Source organism: Triticum dicoccoides, chromosome 4B (assembly GCF_002162155.2).
Source record: "Triticum dicoccoides isolate Atlit2015 ecotype Zavitan chromosome 4B, WEW_v2.0, whole genome shotgun sequence".
In the NCBI taxonomy this organism is placed as follows: Eukaryota; Viridiplantae; Streptophyta; class Magnoliopsida; order Poales; family Poaceae; genus Triticum; species Triticum dicoccoides.
The window spans coordinates 656842131-656859085 of record NC_041387.1 but is presented as its reverse complement, the minus strand read 5'-3'; the positions used below and the strand labels follow the sequence as shown (position 1 = coordinate 656859085).

The 16955-nt window shown below is 51.8% G+C and overlaps 2 protein-coding genes and 1 pseudogene across 3 annotated transcripts; 1 reads left to right on the top strand and 2 right to left on the bottom strand.

Moving 5' to 3' along the window:
• Nucleotides 1–261: 261 nt before the first annotated feature.
• Nucleotides 262–2721, bottom strand: LOC119292101 (peroxisomal membrane protein 11-1). 2 transcript variants are annotated; one of them, XM_037570931.1, is made up of 8 exons: nt 2565–2721; nt 1929–2128; nt 1752–1826; nt 1574–1648; nt 1361–1441; nt 1200–1274; nt 798–971; nt 262–569 (listed from the first exon to the last, which is right to left on the bottom strand). In XM_037570931.1, exons 2-8 carry the CDS (start codon nt 2118–2120, stop codon nt 528–530), a joined length of 714 nt encoding a protein of 237 aa, XP_037426828.1. In that variant the 5' UTR covers nt 2121–2128; nt 2565–2721; the 3' UTR covers nt 262–527. The 2 variants fall into 2 exon arrangements, with proteins under 2 accessions (XP_037426828.1, XP_037426829.1); XM_037570932.1 differs by lacking the exon at nt 2565–2721 and adding an exon at nt 2270–2543.
• A 680-nt stretch (nt 2722–3401) lies between these two features.
• On the top strand, nt 3402–8894 carry LOC119292996 (riboflavin biosynthesis protein PYRD, chloroplastic-like). The gene is made up of 4 exons (XM_037571619.1): nt 3402–3633; nt 6161–6930; nt 7562–7860; nt 8159–8894. The coding sequence occupies exons 1-4, from the start codon at nt 3402–3404 to the stop codon at nt 8745–8747; spliced, it is 1890 nt and encodes a 629-aa protein (XP_037427516.1). The 3' UTR covers nt 8748–8894.
• A 3700-nt stretch (nt 8895–12594) lies between these two features.
• Nucleotides 12595–13615, bottom strand: LOC119292099 (annotated as a pseudogene).
• Between the last annotated feature and the right edge of the window lie 3340 nt (nt 13616–16955).

Below are 16955 nucleotides of genomic sequence, written 5' to 3'. Positions count from 1 at the left end.
GCGACTGCACGTCAAGCATATATAGTGCTCCTACTCCAAAAAGTTCCCTTTGCCGGCGTGCCGTGCGTAAGGGTACGTAGTGCATGACGAACCATATATCCACGGTGTGCGGCGCGCACAGAAAGGTTCTGTTTAATATACACCTTTGGTTCGCAAGTGCCCACCCTGTTGGCATATATAAGCACCAGGCATGAACACCCTGTCCAGGGTTGAGCCCTGGGATTTGACGGCGGACTTAAAAAGCCGCCTACGTACACACGCTTTACGTCCAATTATTTCGGATAACGCTTGCATCTTCTGTTTTACCGCACCATATACCATATCCATTACTTGCTACTCATAACATACCGCGCATGTATGTATAATAAAAACCGTGCGTACAGACGATCGGCGTCATCATTCTATACCGCTACGTACGTAGTACATATACGAGCATAACATCTCAGGTTCCATGCTCGAGCGCAGCATCGGCCCCGGTTGAGTGGAGGCAGCGTCTGGACTAGCATGCATGGTGCAGCGTCCGTTCCTCACGCCTTGAGTTTGGCCAGGGGAGCGCGGGACGGGAGTTGCTGAAGGGAGACAAACAGAGCAGTACAATTCAGAACCGTCGCAAGAACAAAGCAGAGAGAAGGCGAGGTTTATTGGTCAGTGAGTGAAGTTTAGTACTCCCTCCGTCCGAAAATACTTGTCATCAAAATGGATAAAAAAAGATGTATCTAGAACTAAAATACATCTAGATACATCCTTTTTTGTTTATTTTGATGACAAGTATTTCCGGACGGAAGGAGTAAGTATACCTGGTAGCAGGAGATGAGGGAGGTGACGAAGCCGAAGGCCCCGGTGACCCTGGGGGTGATCTTCTTGGGCGCCAGCTGCAGCAGGCCCACGGCCACCACCACGTCCATGCCCGCCTTCACCAGCGCCAGCAGCCGGTCGTCCGACTGCTTCATCTTCCCCAGGTACTGCTCGTCCTGATCACAAAGCACAACAAAGTTGCTTCACAGTCTCCTCGTTGGCAGATAAGAACTAGCGCCGCGGCAAGAATTATGGAACCGAGGGAGTATCAACTACTCCCTCCGTCCGGAAATACTTGTCGGATAAATGGATACAAATGGATGTATCTAGAACTGAAATACATCTAGATTCGTTCATTCCTCGGATAAGTATTTCCGGACGGAGGGAGTATGAAGGAGTGGTACCTCGTATTTGTCGGCGCCCCTGAGCTCCTTGGCGCGCTTCCTCATCGCCTTTGATAGCCTCTTGAGCTCCCCAAGCTGCAATCCCACTCAAAACACCAGTCATGAATGAATATATCAAAGGAGTTTCCATGAGGTGAAACACTACTGTGCCTAGTACGTACCTCGACTAGACTTGCACAGACAGAGGAGGCCATCCAGCAGTAGAGGGATATCCTGGCGATGCGGTCCGTGCGCTCCTTGTTCTACATATATATATATATACCAGCAACAGCAGAAATTCAAATTACATTTCACAAGTTGCTAACCAATTACTATAGTCGTTGGAGTGGACCATTTTAGAGGGCGAGACGCTTGAATCTCGGCAACGAACCAACCTGGTATATCCCAGATCTTCCTATCCACACGAATTGGTCCAGGAACAGGAAGGTCGACAGCAGCGCATTCTTAGACTGCAGTCACAGACAGTGAGCATATCATTCTGACAGCCTTACTCAAAGGGGTTTCTTGTTAGTGAAAAATTAACACAGGTACTAAAATGAATAGAGTACCTACCTTCCCAAGCAAGACGAGTGTGAGAGGGGTCCCTTTGGGGGCTGGGCTGATGAGAGCATGCAGATCGTTCACCCACTGCAGAATCGCAGATCGATCGAGTCAGGGCCAAAACCAATTTAACACAACTGCAGCCTACATGGAGCAGATTATAATGGTACTCCAAGGTGGTGGACTGACCTTGAGGAGGCGGAAGACCTTGCGAGCCAAGGTGGTGGACTTGTCGACGTTCTGCGCGGTGCCGGGCTGGCCGTTGCTGATGAACTTGGAGCCGTACTGGATGGCCCTGCAGATCTTGTCCCGAGCCTCCGCCTTGTTCAGGTACAGCACCGCCAGCCCCAGCTCCGCCCGCGTCGCCTCCAACGAGCACATCTTCCTTCCTGCGCTCTCAACTTCCAAATTAATAATGGCACGAAATTCAACCAGATTTTATGGCAGTCTTCTAGTACTACTACGTGTGAAACCTCTTCTGAACTCGATCTGAAGCAGTTCGAAATTCAGAAGACCAGAGCAGAGCTTACAATCTTCTACCGCGGCTGACAACAAAATTCAGAACTCCAAACGCCGAAGCAGGCAACAGCTTATAATCTCCTACTCCTACCATCGACAATTTCTCATGGCAAGTAGGTGTAATTCTCGGAAAGAAAGCTAGGAACTACTAAAACAGAAGTGAGTGAGCAGGCCGGGAGATGCAGAGAGGCTAAGCTAAAATTCTGAAACAGCCAGCTCAGGAGCGCATTGCAATACTGCATCACTACGAAATCAGGCAGCAGGCATGGCTACACAAGCTGGCATGGGACGCGAGCCGAAGGTTACCTTGCTAATGACGGAGCGGGGCGAGGGGAGGAGGATGGAGAAGGGGCCGGCCGGCTGGTGCTTAGCTGCTGGGGAGGGGAACTGCTTCTCCGGCTGCTACTGCATCCGATTTTTGTGTGGACTGAGAGGAGATGAGCCGTGGAGGGACGGACGGGGCTGCCTCCCTCACCTCCGGCTGATGAGAGGCGGACGGGTTTGGATTTTAGCCCTGCCATGCGTGTGGCTGTGCCCACACGACACCAGGCCGTGAATGGATTTAGCGGTAGATAATTCGTGTGTGGGCTGGAGTTATATGCAAGCGCTCAAGGCATCTCTAATCGACCCTCTTAAATTTTGACTTTTCCTACGTCTTCTCAAACCTTAAAGCATCTACAACCGGACGCCTCAAACCCGCCTCATATGATCGGGCTCTTGTCATGGTTTTTTGGCCTAGACGAGACCCACAAACGGCCCTCAAACGTCTGGCCGGACCGGCACTCCCCATATCTAGCCCAAATATGGGGTGGATATGGGGCGCCCGCCACGTCGGACCCGCCCACGCTGGCCTCCCGACCCAACATAAAATCCTCCTTATCCGTTCGTCGGACCAAACCCTAAGCAGTTCACTCGCCTCCCCTCCGCCACCCAAGATAGTCTTCGGCTCCTTCCGGTCGTCTCCGGCATGGCGGGCAGCGGATCCGAGTCCTTCACCTCCTGATCCGTCAACTCCGAGCTCATCCCACGCAACCCCGAGGATGAGATGGCCGCCTAGCTCTTGCCCTCCGCCGCGCCCGGGAGGAGGCCTGTGGACGGCCGCGCTCGGACTCCATCCGTCGGGAATCCATTGCGTCCGCCCAAATGGCGCATGGATCCGGCGCTAGGACGATCGTAGCTGCCTCACTGGAGGTCGTGCGGTCCGAATGGCGTCTGAACGTGCTGGCGGACGCGCAACCCCTTTGGTGGCGCGTCGACATTGGGGACGAACCATTGTCCAGCAAGGCTATGGCATGGCGTGCCCGTTGTGCAAGGCACCGGGCGCGGGAGGCGGCGATGGACGTCGGCGAGGCAGAGTCACATTCTTCGGCGCCCTGTATGGCGCATCAGTAAGGGCGCCGCAACCGCATCGTGGTGGACGTCAGCGGTCGTCCCCGAAGGGATTCGTCGTCGATCTGACGTCCACCGACACTGTTTGAATTTCGGAAGAGTAGGGCTTGGGAGATGGCGGTGCCTTGAGTCCCGTGAGCCGGCTCGTGTCCCATGCGCTAACCTACCTTGCCACCGACCGGACCAACACTATGAGGGGCGCAGCCAGCCGCCGGACATGGCCAGGGCGGAGCCGGGTGGGCAGGAGCAGAACCGGACGAAGCTCCCGTCAAAGATCGTTGTGTTGCATGTAATAATATGGATTTGGCGTTTCTATTTTGAGGTATCCGGATGTGGACTGCTTTTTTGAGGGGTGGCCTTCCACTGTCCGCTGACACATTTGAGGGATCAGATTTGCCAAGTCCGACTGTAGATGCTCTTACCACCTCGAATTTGAGGAGTTAAAAAGCCACGGACTCCCGCTAAAACTTAGCTCTTTAATTGTTTTTTCCTTTAGATCACTAGTTCATACAAAAGGCATTTAGAGCATCTACAGCCGGACGCCTCAAATCATCCCTCATACGCCCGCGGACATGCCCGGTCAGTGACCGGACATGAGAGAGAAGGGAAAACGTGACCCAATCGGATCCCCTCATATCATCCTTATACGGCCGGGCTGTCCGCGAACCCTCATATCCATCTCAAATATGGGGGGCATATGAGGGCTCACGGACGCGCCCGTGCATTCCGCCACATAAGATGCGGCCCCACCCTGGACCACCTTTTCTCTTTTTTTATCCATTCTTCTATTTCTCTCTTCATCTCCACCAATCACATGCAAGTGACCGGGCATATGAGAAGAAAAATAAGGAGTGTGGTTGTGCTGACAGATAAATAGGGGCTCAAAACGGACACGCCTGTAACTAACTGGGCGCGTCCACAGGCATTTAAGGGGTCATATTTGCTATGTTCGGCTGTAGATGCTCTTAGGATACATGGTATCTATAACAGAACCCTTAAGTTGAACTTCTTAAATGTCTTCTTAAACCTTAACTCCTCCAATTTGAAGAGTTAAAAAACATGGATCTAACCTATCCCCTAAAATTTAACTCCCTGATTTTTTTAAAGAAGTCTGACATGAGTAACCCTCAAATTAGATCACTAGTTCACCCAAAATAAGTCGACATGAGTACGCCGCACCAAGCTATTGATGTACCACAATAGACACCATTTGGGTAGGGAGGCTCTCGAAAACTTTATTTTGGTAGATCAAGATAAGCACCACCGCATAATAACCCCCCACCCCTCCAAGGAAAAAAGAACTCCATCTAGTATCCCCACCCCCTCGCCCCACCCCCAAAACTTCATGGTGGAAGAGTAGTGGGACAACGACCTACCAGTGGAAGAAGGGCGACTGCATGGTGCACCCAAAAAATCTCCTTTCTACGGTTTAGAGAGGAGATAATAGTTCGATGGATCGTAGATAAGTAAAAGTTCACCAACCAATATAGTATAGAATTTGAAGCTTAGATCTTGCAAATGGGAAACAAGACCAGTAGGGGAGTAACCCCCTACATTTTTTAATTAAAAGGAGAATGTAAGACACAACGTCTGAGTCGAGGCTCAAACCAGCGCCAGCTAAGAGACACCACTGCGCTTTGTCCATTGGGCCAGGAGCCTGGAAGATTGACGCCTTTTAGCTCTACTAAGGTTCGGAAGGGCCAGGCCACCCCCAAATGCAGCTCTTCGCCTTAGCTGGTACAACACGATAGAATCCTCATGGCGGAGAATTTGGCAATCCGTGGATGGCAACACAATCTGATATGTCATCTTTCTTGCATTCGTTGAGACTTTCGCTCACCTATGTCGAGATTGCCCCTTCTCCCAGGAGGTATAGAGGATTGTCAATGCCGCTAAGTAGATGACCATGCCAAGCCCGTCTAATGTTGATTCTTCCATAACCCCGTGGTTGGACGGGTTCCTCGCGAGTGCCTCCGAGCGGAGCGTGAGGGAGCGTAGTGAGACCATGACATACTTGCTCTAGAACATTTGGAAGGAGAGGAACTGTCGTCTATTCACCGACATGAGGATGACCTACCGAGAAGTGGCTAACCAAGTCGTGACGGATATTCGGTTACAGAGATCTAGTTGTTTTCTCTTTCGCGAGTAGTCTGCATGTCGTTTGTGGCCAATCTGCCCCACCCCCAACACACAAACACATGAAAACCTCGTGTAGATCGTTGTAACACTCTCTTTTTTTCTAATTGAAAGAGTTTTCTCGAACAAAATCTTGCAAATGGTGAAAGTAAAAAAGTCTTCTCCTTTTTCGCGGGGAAGTGAAATATCTTCTGAGAGAGCAGTGGACATTTAAAAAAATGCATTACCTTTTAGCAAAGTTTAAAAGATATATGTTGGAAGCACACAAAACACAAAATTGATTAAAAAAAAAGAACACTTGTTTTCTTTGCTTTACCCCATGAGCATGTTTGTTTCTTTGCCAAAATAATACACCTTTGATTGCCCGTTATTATTAGCAAAAATATCTTGTTTCCTCTTTGTTTTTTCTCTCGTTTTGCGACTTTGGGCCCACCTGTCATTTTTTCTCCTATGCTGCGGTTCGGCCGGTCGGGTGAGGAACGGAACAGAGTCTCCTTCCTCTGCGCGCTGCGCCGCCCCTCGCCGTCGAGCTCGCTGCCGCGCGACTCCTCCTCCTACCAAGCTGCACCGCGCCCCTCCCCGTCGACATCGCAGCCGCACCGGGATTCCTCATCCCCCCCGGACCGCGCCGCCTCCTCGTCTCCCCCCGGACCGCGCGGCGCCGCCTCCCGTCCCCGTCTCCGGCCGCCGCGGCCCGAGCAGCTCCGCGCGGCGGCAATACGTCGCCGGTGTTGCCTCGCAAGCCGGCCACGCCAGCCGCGACAGAGACACACGCACTCGAGGCAGCTTGCAGGGGCACCCACACATCTCGCTGGATTGGCTGGCCCCCTCTCTTCGGTCTGACATGATCTCCTCCTCGCTCCTCTCGCGCCCCAGCCTCGCCCCGCGCCCCGTCCCCGCTGCGGCCTCCCCCTGCCGCGCCCGCCTCGCGGTCGGCGGCGGCGGCGCGCGCGGGCTCGCGGCCGGCGTGCGGTGCCAGGCGCAGGCGGGGGACATGGACGCGCACTACATGCGGCGGTGCGTCGACCTGGCGCGGACGGCGGCCGGGCACACCAGCCCAAACCCCATGGTGGGCTGCGTCATCGTCCGCGAAGGAGAGGTCGTCGGCGAGGGATTCCACCCCAAAGCCGGCCAGCCCCACGCCGAGGTAACCCCTCTCACCCTTCTTCTTCTTCTCAGTTTGATGTTCACTCTTTTTAGACTAAGAGAGATTTGTGCAAGTGTTAGAATTTGACAACTACTAGTATCTCATCTGTCAAATCTTTTGAAAAACAGAGCATGGTATGACTTCCCCTAATAATCTCTTAAAAATCAGTCCCCTAATCTTGGTGTGGTCATACTAGTAACAAGGCCTTTGATAGAAGTTCCCAATCTTCATATGATCCCTAATTTCACTAATAATTTACTGCACTTAGTAAAAAAGCAGGGCTACATTAATCAGTACTGTTCCAATGCTGCATTATGTCATAAATTGTTCATTTCTAGCTGTCTGGCAGGTGATACTTCTAACACCAAACAAATATTTACAAAAGATCACTTGTAGCCAGTATGTCAACAGCATGCAGTGGTTTTTAGTCTCATACTCATACACAACAATATGAGCTCAGCTCGTGCTATTACCAAGAAATAATAAGTAGTGGCATTGTAGTATTAGGCTATTAGCTACATGTAAGAGCACATATGTTTTCTGCCACTAAAGTATAATAGTACTGTTGATAATATCATAAGCTCGTAGCCTAGTACTTATAACAGTTGGTAATATGTGGCTTCATGTGCAGGTATTTGCTTTGAGAGACGCAGGGGATTTAGCTGAGAATGCAACGGCTTATGTGAGTTTGGAGCCCTGCAACCACTACGGGAGAACCCCTCCCTGCACTGAAGCACTCATCAAAGCCAAAATTAAGGAGGTTGTGGTGGGGATGACTGACCCGAATCCTATTGTAGCATCCAAAGGGATTGAAAAACTCAGAAACGCCGGCATAGATGTAAGGGTTGGTGTGGAGGAAGCATTATGTCTCAGATTAAATGAGGCTTATATTCACCGTATGCTTACTGGGAAGGCCTTTGCAACTTTGAGGTAAATATCCCACTACAAGTATCTTGCTAGGATTCTAGACTGGTAATATCAGCACACACATTTTTGCCAGTTCTTAAATATAGGAATAGGTTCATTTTGAAATATAAGTTGCACAGTATGTTCAAACTTTGTGTTTTAATTCTGTGGTTAGGAAAACGTAGTACACTCGTTGCTTCAGCTATTTTGGTGTAGTGATATTTGTATTTTGTACCGTCGCGTGCCATTTTCTTTAGTCCTTTTCGTCTGAATACAGTGTGTGACGCTGCTGCTGATGTTTATCTGTTTCACACTGAACCAGAACTACACTCTCGATGAACGGAATTGTCATAAACCAAATCGGGAGCGGAGCTGATCAACCAGGAGGATACTACTCAAAGTTAGCAAAAGAATACGATGGAGTTGTAATTTCAAGTGACATGGCCAAGGCGACTACCTTACCAATATCACAAGAGGCTGGCGCAAAGCAGCCTCTTTACATCATCATAGCGCAGGGAGAAGGTTCCAAATTGCACATCCCGTTTCTCGACGAGGAGTCTGCATCTAACGCCATAGTCCTTGCCGATAGCCCCGTCGCCGTGGAGCCATCGGGAGTCAGCGTCTCGGTCCTTGATGAGATGAACCTGGACTCCATCCTTCGAATTCTCGCCGGTCGAGGGTTATGCAGCGTGCTGGTGGATTTCAGAGATGCCGGAGGCGCCCTGGCGTCGCTGCTGAAGGATTTTCAGGAGGACAAGCTGGTGCAGAAGGTTCTCGTGGAGCTCTCTCCTGTGTGGATGGTGAGCCCTGGGCCTAGCGACCTGGCGTTTGGTGGCAGCCAGTCGTTTGCACTCAAGAATGTGGAGCACAAGGAGGTGAATGGAACTTTGCTGCTTGAGGGATATTTGTAGCATCTTATCTTTTCTGTCTGAGGATTTGTGGCCTCCTATTGTAAACACCGAGCCATGTGAACTTGAGCCTGAACCCGCATCCGCTTTGGAGTCGCACTACAACGCTTTGGAGTTTCACTTGGAGTAATGTGCGGTTAAACCCGACTATGTGCAAGCTTGACTCCATCTTTTGCAATGTCGAGTGGGACATTCAGTTTGACACCCACATTCTCCATGCACTTTCAAGCTCCCTGTCTGACCATTGCCCGATACTCCTCGCTGATGAGAGGGCCCTGGATGCCCTTGCAGTTTAAGTCTGTAAACTTTTGGACAAGGATTCTGGGATTTATGGATATTACGCAGCATGTTTGGCAGGAACCATCCACCCACCTTGAGCCATGCCAAATCTTGTTAGCTCAAGAAAGCAAGCTTGCATCTCTCCAAGTGGAGCAAGCGGCTCTTCTCCAAAGGTAGGCTTCAACTCCACGCCGCCTTGTTGATCATCCTTCAACTCGACATCACCCAAGAATCGTGACCTCTCTCTCCTGACGAGCAGGATCTGAGGGCTAGGCTTAAGAGGAGGGTTACGGGCCTTGCCGTATTGGAAAGGGCACGCAAGAAGCAATGCGCCCGCGTTGATAACATCAAGGAGGGTGATGCCAACACAAATTTTTTCACCTTGGAGTCAACAAGAGACGAAGAAAAAGCACATTCATAGGCTAAAGCATGACAATGGTTGGGTAATAGATCACTTGGTGAAGGAAACTATTGTCCGCACAGTCATTTTTCCAATGCCATAACCCAAGATTTTAATTGGGAGAACCCAAATTTGGGGCACACAGACCTAAAGGGCATTGACGAACCATTCACCAAAGAGGAGGTCAAGAGTGCCGTGGACCAAATGGCGAGTGACAAGGCACCCAGCCCGGATGGCTTCACCAGCGCTTTCAGTGCTATGAAATACGGCGGCATTAACAGATTTCAATAGATTTTTTTTCTGAATAGGGAAGGAGATACGTTAGTTAGTTTTTTTTTTTGAGAAACACCTGTAACTTTATTGATACTACTCATAACAATTATACGTACACTGATTTGGACCTAAGATCCAAAAAAATACAAAGTAATTCCTATGACTAAGAATTACAATGAAATCTCTTGTAAACACCTTCTTGGCGGTAGCAATCTCTTCCCAAAGAAATACTCCAAAGACTTCGGTAAAGAGGTTGCAATTAGACTTGAGCAATGATGTTGTCACTCTTTCACCCGTACGAACATTACCAATAATGGTTTTTTAAAGCGTCTTGAGTCGCCTATCTAAAAAGGTGGGAAGCCTTGATCGATGAACATACTTGGGCCGGGAATGATCCCCTAGAAGTGCAGGCCGTTGAATCACTGTACTTTCACCGTGGTATGTTGACGAAGACTATCATCGTATAAACCACATGTATTTTATGTGGTCCATGTATTTTGCACTAATAAATTTTTTTTTAGAACCATGGGCACGCATTATGCCATGGAGGTGTTACATTCGTCGAGCATAATCTTTGTAATACTCGCAGGTACGTCTGCGATCGTCCTGAGGTCGCCAGTTCGTCGGGCAGTAGCTGCAACTTCGTGTGCCAGGAAATTCTTCTGGCGGCTGATCACACAACATTCCATGCTTGAGAACACCAAGGAGACCCTTTTGATTTCTCCGATCAGAGCATACCATGGGGATCTGCATGTTGTGTCCAGCAGAACGTCCCTTGCAACAGATGAGCAGTCCATTTCCAATACAAGGGGCCCATGGTACAGCTTCGCAAATTCTGAGAGTCCCATTACAGCAGCCGAGGCTTCCGCTTCTTCCACTGATTGACATTGGTTCAGGCGCCGCCCGACAGCCACAAAAACCAGCCCCCTGTGGTCTCTGGCGACTGCACCCCCCACGTGTCTCCAGTCTCAGCGTCAAATGCCGCATCGCAATTCAGTTTCACCGTACCCGGATTGGGTGCTTCCCACTGATTGGACACTACCGAGACTGGTTTGCAAGGATTGCTACAGAACAGGGATACTGTATTTTTACTGTTGTCCCGTGCTTCCTTCTGCATGGCCGTGTGCACATCCTCCTCGAGTCTAATCAGCTGTTGCACCGCTCCCTTCACTGTTTCTCTCCCATCCCCATGAACTATATTATTTCTTAGATGCCAAGCCGTCCAAAGTATTAGCAGAATCCGGCTTCTGATCATCTCTGGGTACTTCAATAGAAGCATCTGCAGCCAATCTCTGCCTGTGAATCTGAACTCACACTTTTTCGGGATTTCCCATTTTGTCCCTAGATCACAACGCAGGGCTTTGCTTTTGGTACATGTGATGACTGCATGGAACTCGTCCTCTCTCTCCATTCCACAGATGTCACACACATCTTCGTTAACAATTGTCCTTCTGAAAAGATTGTGCTTTGTGGCTAACGAATTAGTTGCCACTCGCCAGCCAAAAATCTTGACTTTCTCCGGCACGCGGGCTTTCCAGATCACATCCCAAATTTTCCTATCACCGGGATCACTTGCCGAGCTTGAGGGGAGTTTAGTTCCTTGTCTTTTCAGAGCGTCTGCCAATTTATACGCACTCTTCACCGTGAACATGCCAGTTTTCTCATAATGCCAGGCCACTTGGTCCTCCATACCAATAGAGGGTAGACGAATTATGCATATCTCCTCGGCATCAAACTGAGTGGAAGATTTGCCTTACTAGCACCGTATTCCATGTATTTGTGTCTGAATCTATGAGCTGGTTGACCCACCTTAACCTCGACTGTCTTGTGAATTCTGCCGTCTTTAGCCCTTCTTTGCATGGAATCCATTGGTCCCTCGTGATTTGTATTTTCCTTCCATTCCCCACACGCCAAATTAAGCCCTGCTTGAGTAGTTCCAAACCACATTCTATGCCTCTCCAAGCAGGGGACACGTCCGACGAGAAGACCGTATCCAAAAGGTCTCCCTTGGGGTAATATTTTGATTTTAAAACTCTAGCGCACAGACTCTCCGGATACTGGATCAACCTCCATCCTTGGCGTGCTAATAATGCTTGGTTAAACAAGTGCACTAATAATATTATGGGTTCAATCTTTTTTTTATTTGTCAATTATGGGTTCAATCTCTGTTATTATAGGAGTATTGTCTGAGGGCTAGGCTTAAGAGGAGGGTCACGGGCCTTGCCGTATTGGAAAGGACTCAAGAAGCAATGCGCCCGCGTTGATAACATCAAGGAGGGTGACGCCAACACAATTTTTTTAACCTTGGATTCAACGCAAGACGACGAAAAAGCACATTCATAGGCCGAAGCATAACAATGGTTGGGTAATTGATCACTTAGTGAAGGAAACTATTGTCCACACAGTCATTTTTCCAATGCCATTGGTAGGGGTCATGCAACAACCCAAGATTTTAGTTGGAAGAGCCGAAATTTGGGGCAGATCGACCTAAAGGGCATTTATGAGCCATTCACTGAGGAGGAGGCCAAGAGTGCTGTGGATCAAATGCCGAGTGACAAGGCACCCAACCCGGATGGCTTCACCAACACTTTCAGTGCTACGAAAATACGACGACATTAACAGATCTCATTGAAGAGGGGGAGAATGAAGATACCAGATCTCATTGAAGAGGGGGAGAATGAAGATACCACGAACACTATTCGTAGTAGGATAGCCGATGCCTGGTTGTGGGAAGGAGATACATCTTTTTTTCTTTTTTTTTCTTTTTGTGAATAGGGAAGGAGATACGTTAGGTATGTTGATGAAGACCATCATCGTATAAACCACATGTATTTTGCACTAATAATATTATGGGTTCAACCTCTGTTATTATAGGAGTATTATCTAAACGTATGAACGTTAAGAAAACCCATTGTTCGAATGAACTGTGTATGTTTTCATTGTTTTTCCTTCACAGCAAATAATTCATGAATCTTTTATTGCAACACTCGTGACCAAGATAGTAGCAAATTCCACATGGCTGGTGGCACGATGAGAGGCGGGACAACACTGATATCTAATCTAATCTTCACAAGTGGTGGCGGCAGCATCAGCCTCATCTCCGGCGTTCGTGTCATCCTGCCATTCTTCTTCCTCTCCCGCTGATAGCGCAACGGCGGGCACCCTGACGTCTCTGTAGCTGCAGACGTAGGGCGCGTCGCGGCCGTGGTACGTGCCGGTCCACCTCCCCTCGTCGACGTCGCTCGCGTCCCACAAGGAGGCGTACAGGTACATGGGCTTCTCCGGCCAGGGCTCCCCGTCGCGCCGCTCCTCCCGCCGGATCACCTCCCCGTCGACGCGCCACTCCACGGCCTCGGCGCTCCAGGCGACGGCGTAGTGGTGGAAGCCGTCGGAGGAGTCGAAGGGGAGCTGGTGGACCATCTCCCTGCCGCCGCCCCCCGCGACGAACAAGTTGGTCTGCACGGCGCGCTTGTCGTTGCCGAGGAACTCGAAGTCGATCTCGTCCATGTCGCTGGAGCCCTCCATCGACGAGAGGTAGAGGTTGTAGTTGAGCCCCGCGGTGTCGCCCGCAGGGGCGCGGACCGTGGCGGCCACGGCGCAGCCCGGCAGGAAGCGGCCGCGGGACCGCCAGCGCGCCCCGCCGCGGTGGTCGTAGGTGACGTGGATCTCGCCGGACGCCGGCGCGTGACGGAGGCGTCCGGCATGTAGTCCACGGCGATGCGCGCCAGCGGCTCCGTGCCCTCGGGGCGCAGGTGCTCGTGCTGGTCGTCCGGCGTGACCTCGCACTCCGACGCCATGGCGGAGGATAGGAGAGCACAGGGGCAGGATCGAGGTGGTGGGGTTTTAAGAACCAATGCACGTTCAAGCTCAAGTTTACATGGCTGGGTGTTTACAACAGGAGGCCACAAATCCTCAGACAGAACGATAAGATGCTACAAATATCCCTCAAGCAGCAAAGTTCCATCCATTCACCTCCTTGTGCTCCACATTCTTCAGTGCAAACGACTGGCTACCACCAAACACTACCGGAAAACGGTCCTACCCCGACGGCCAAACCTATGCCTACGGCTGCCGTCGGCCTAGTTTGAGCTATGCCGACAGCCCAGTCCTGGCCGTCGGCCTACCCTGACCGTCGGGTTACACGGAGCTATGCCGACGGCAGCCGTCCACATAAACCAGCCGTCGGCATACCTATGGGCCCGGCGACCCCGCCCATGATTGGCGGCTAACGCCGTCAACCCTATGCCGACGGTCGGGACGGGCGGCCGTCGGCATATCTCCGCATGCCACGTCACCGATCCGCGGCGTAGGTATGCCGACGGCATCCGTCGGCATAGGTGCCACGTCACCGATCCGCGGCACGGCGCCTCCCAAAACCCTGCCGTTTCTATGCCGACGGCAATGCCGTCGGCATAGCTATTTTTTTTACATGCGTTTTTTTCATATGTTTTTATGCTTTTTTTACATATGTTTTATGCTTTTTTTAAAATATGTTTTTATGCTTTTTTATATATTATATGAATATATATGTAGTTTGTAATTTTTTTCATAGATTATGAATACATATATATATCATATATATATATATAGTTTGTAATTTTTTTCCGAGCACATTAATACTGTGCCGTCATGTTCTTTTGAATATAGGTCCTTATATTTTATTAAAATCAAAAACAGCTATGCGACAGAAGTTTAGTGGCGGTTGCAAACGCCCGGCACCCGTCTCCGGAGTGTGACCCCCTGACGTCCGCGGTGTGCCCCCCTCACGGACGGCGCCGCCGCCAGCATCTGGAGGGCGGAAAGAGCCGCATCGGGTATATACAGAGGGGACGTTGCTCCCAAGTGTTTCTATGGGATGACCTACCACAACCGGGTGGTGTTGTGGCATGTTCGAAGAGGCGGCACGCATCTCCGGGGCATGGCCCCCCTAACGGACGGCGCCGCCGCTGGCACCTGGAGGGGAAAACCGGACGCATCGGGTCTACACGGAGGGGATATAGCAGTCGGTTTGGCCCGGATGTTGCTCCCAGGTGTCCCTCTGAGCTGACCTGACACAACCAAGTGGAGAGGTCCACTGTTCAAAGCCCGTCCGTGGAAAGTCAAAGGGCTAGATCTCGTGGTCAACCGCTCCAGAGTTAGGCGGGACGGGGGCCCTGGGGGGTAGCAATGCCACAGGAGCGTCGCACCGGACCCTCATACATGCGCGGTGGTGTGGTGGCATGTCCGAAGAGGCGGCACACGTCTCCGGGGTTTGGCCCCCCTCACGTACGGCGCCACCGCCGGCACCTAGAGGGGGAAACGGACGCGTCGGGTCTACACGGAGGGGATCTTGCTGTGGGTCTGGCCCGGATGTTGATCCAAAGTGTTCCTATGGGCTTACCTAACACAACCGGGTGGAGAGGTTCACTGGTCAAATCCCGTCCGTGCAAAGTCAAAGGGCTAGATCCCGTGGTCAAACGCTATAGGGTTAGGCGGGACCGGGGGCCTTGGGGGTATCAATGCCACCGGAGCGTCGCACCGGGCCCTCATACGGGGTGGTGTAGTGGCATGTCCGAAGAGGCGGCACGCGTCTCCAGGGTGTGGCCCCCCTCACAGACGGCGATGACACGGTAGTAGACGTTCTGCGGTAACGATGTGGCGTGAATATTATTAAATACTTAGAGCGCGATAAAATCATGAGTTTTTTACACGACATGAGCACATGTGCTATTGGACCGATGGTAATTTTTCATAATTTTTTGTGATGGAGAAGTATCTGAACACTTTCCTCTACGCGGATTGCTCTTCGCGCGTCTACGACAGTGGCCGGCGGCCTCCAGGGGCTAGCATGCCGTCAAATCTTGCGTAGGTGGCCTCTCACAAGTCTGGAAGTGTTGTGGCGGTTGCAAACGCACGGCACGTATCTCCGGGGCGTGGCCCCCCTAACGGACGGCGCCGTCGCTGGCACTTGGAGGTGGAAAACGGACGCATCGATTCTACACGGAGGGGATGTAGCAGTCGGTTTGGTCCGGATGTTGCTCCCAGGTGTCCCTCTGAGCTGACCTGACACAACCGGGTGGAGAGGTCCACTGTTAAAAGCCCGTCCGTGGAAAGTCAAAGGGCTAGATCTCGTGGTCAACCACTCCAGGGTTAGGCGGGATGGGGGCCCTGGGGGGGGGGGAGGGTAGCAATGCCACCGGAGCGTCGCACCGGCCCCTCATACATGCGGGATGGTGTGCTGGCATGTCCGAAGAGGCTGCCCGTGTCTCCGGGGTTTGTCCCCCCTCACGGACGGCGCCACCGCGAGCACCTGGAGGGGGGAAACGGACGCGTCGGGTCTACACGGAGGGGATCTTGTTGTGGGTCTGGCCCGGATCTTGCTCCAAAGTGTTCCTATGGGCTGACCTAACACAACCGGGTGGAGAGGTCCACTGGTCAAATCCCGTCCGTGCAAAGTCAAAGGGCTAGATCCCGTGGTCAAACGCTATAGGGTTAGGCGGGACGGGGGCCCTGGGGGGGGGTAGCAATGCCACCGGAGCGTCGCACCGGGCCCTCATACATGCGGGGTGGTGTGGTGGCATGTCCGAACAGGCGGCACGCGTCTCCAGGGTGTGGCCCCCCTCACGGATGGTGATGACACGGTAGTAGACGTTCTGCGGTAACGATGCAGCGTGAATATTATTAAATACTCGGAGCGCGATAAAATCATGAGTTTTTTACACGACGTGGGCTCATATTCTCTAGGACCGATGGTAATTTTTCATAATTTTTTTGTGATGGAGAAGTATCTGAACACTTCCCTCTACGCGGATTGCTCTTCGCGCGTCTACGACTGTGGCCGGCGGCCTCCGGGGGCTAGCATGCCGTCAAATCTTGCGTAGGCGGCCTCTCACAAGTCTGGAAGTGTTGTGGCGGTTGCAAACACCCGGCACGCGTCTTCGGGGCGTGGCCCCCCTAATGGACGGCGCCGCCGCCGGCACCTGGAGGGGAAAAACGGACGCATCGGTTCTACACGGAGGGGATGTAGCAGTCGGTTTGGCCCGGATGTTGCTCCCAGGTGTCCCTCTGAGCTGACCTGACACAACCGGGTGGAGAGGTCCACTGTTCAAAGCCCGTCCGTGGAAAGTCAAAGGGCTAGATCTCGTGGTCAACCGCTCCAGGGTTAGGCGGGATGGGGGGCCTGGGGGGTAGCAATGCCACCGGAGCATCACACCGGCCCCTCATACATGCGGGATGGTGTGGTGGCATGTCTGAAGAGGCGGCACGCGTCTCCGGGGTTT

Coding starts and splice junctions, on each gene's coding strand:
- LOC119292996 (XM_037571619.1), top strand. CDS start 3,402: ATGGCGCATGGATCCGGCGCTAGGACGATCGTAGCTGCCTCACTGGAG. Junction 6,931..7,561: donor CCGGCCAGCCCCACGCCGAG/GTAACCCCTCTC, acceptor CTTCATGTGCAG/GTATTTGCTTTGAGAGACGC. Junction 7,861..8,158: donor AAGGCCTTTGCAACTTTGAG/GTAAATATCCCA, acceptor ACACTGAACCAG/AACTACACTCTCGATGAACG.
- LOC119292101 (XM_037570931.1), bottom strand. CDS start 2,120: ATGTGCTCGTTGGAGGCGACGCGGGCGGAGCTGGGGCTGGCGGTGCTG. Junction 1,827..1,928: donor AGGTCTTCCGCCTCCTCAAG/GTCAGTCCACCA, acceptor GCGATTCTGCAG/TGGGTGAACGATCTGCATGC. Junction 1,275..1,360: donor TCTGTGCAAGTCTAGTCGAG/GTACGTACTAGG, acceptor GTGGGATTGCAG/CTTGGGGAGCTCAAGAGGCT.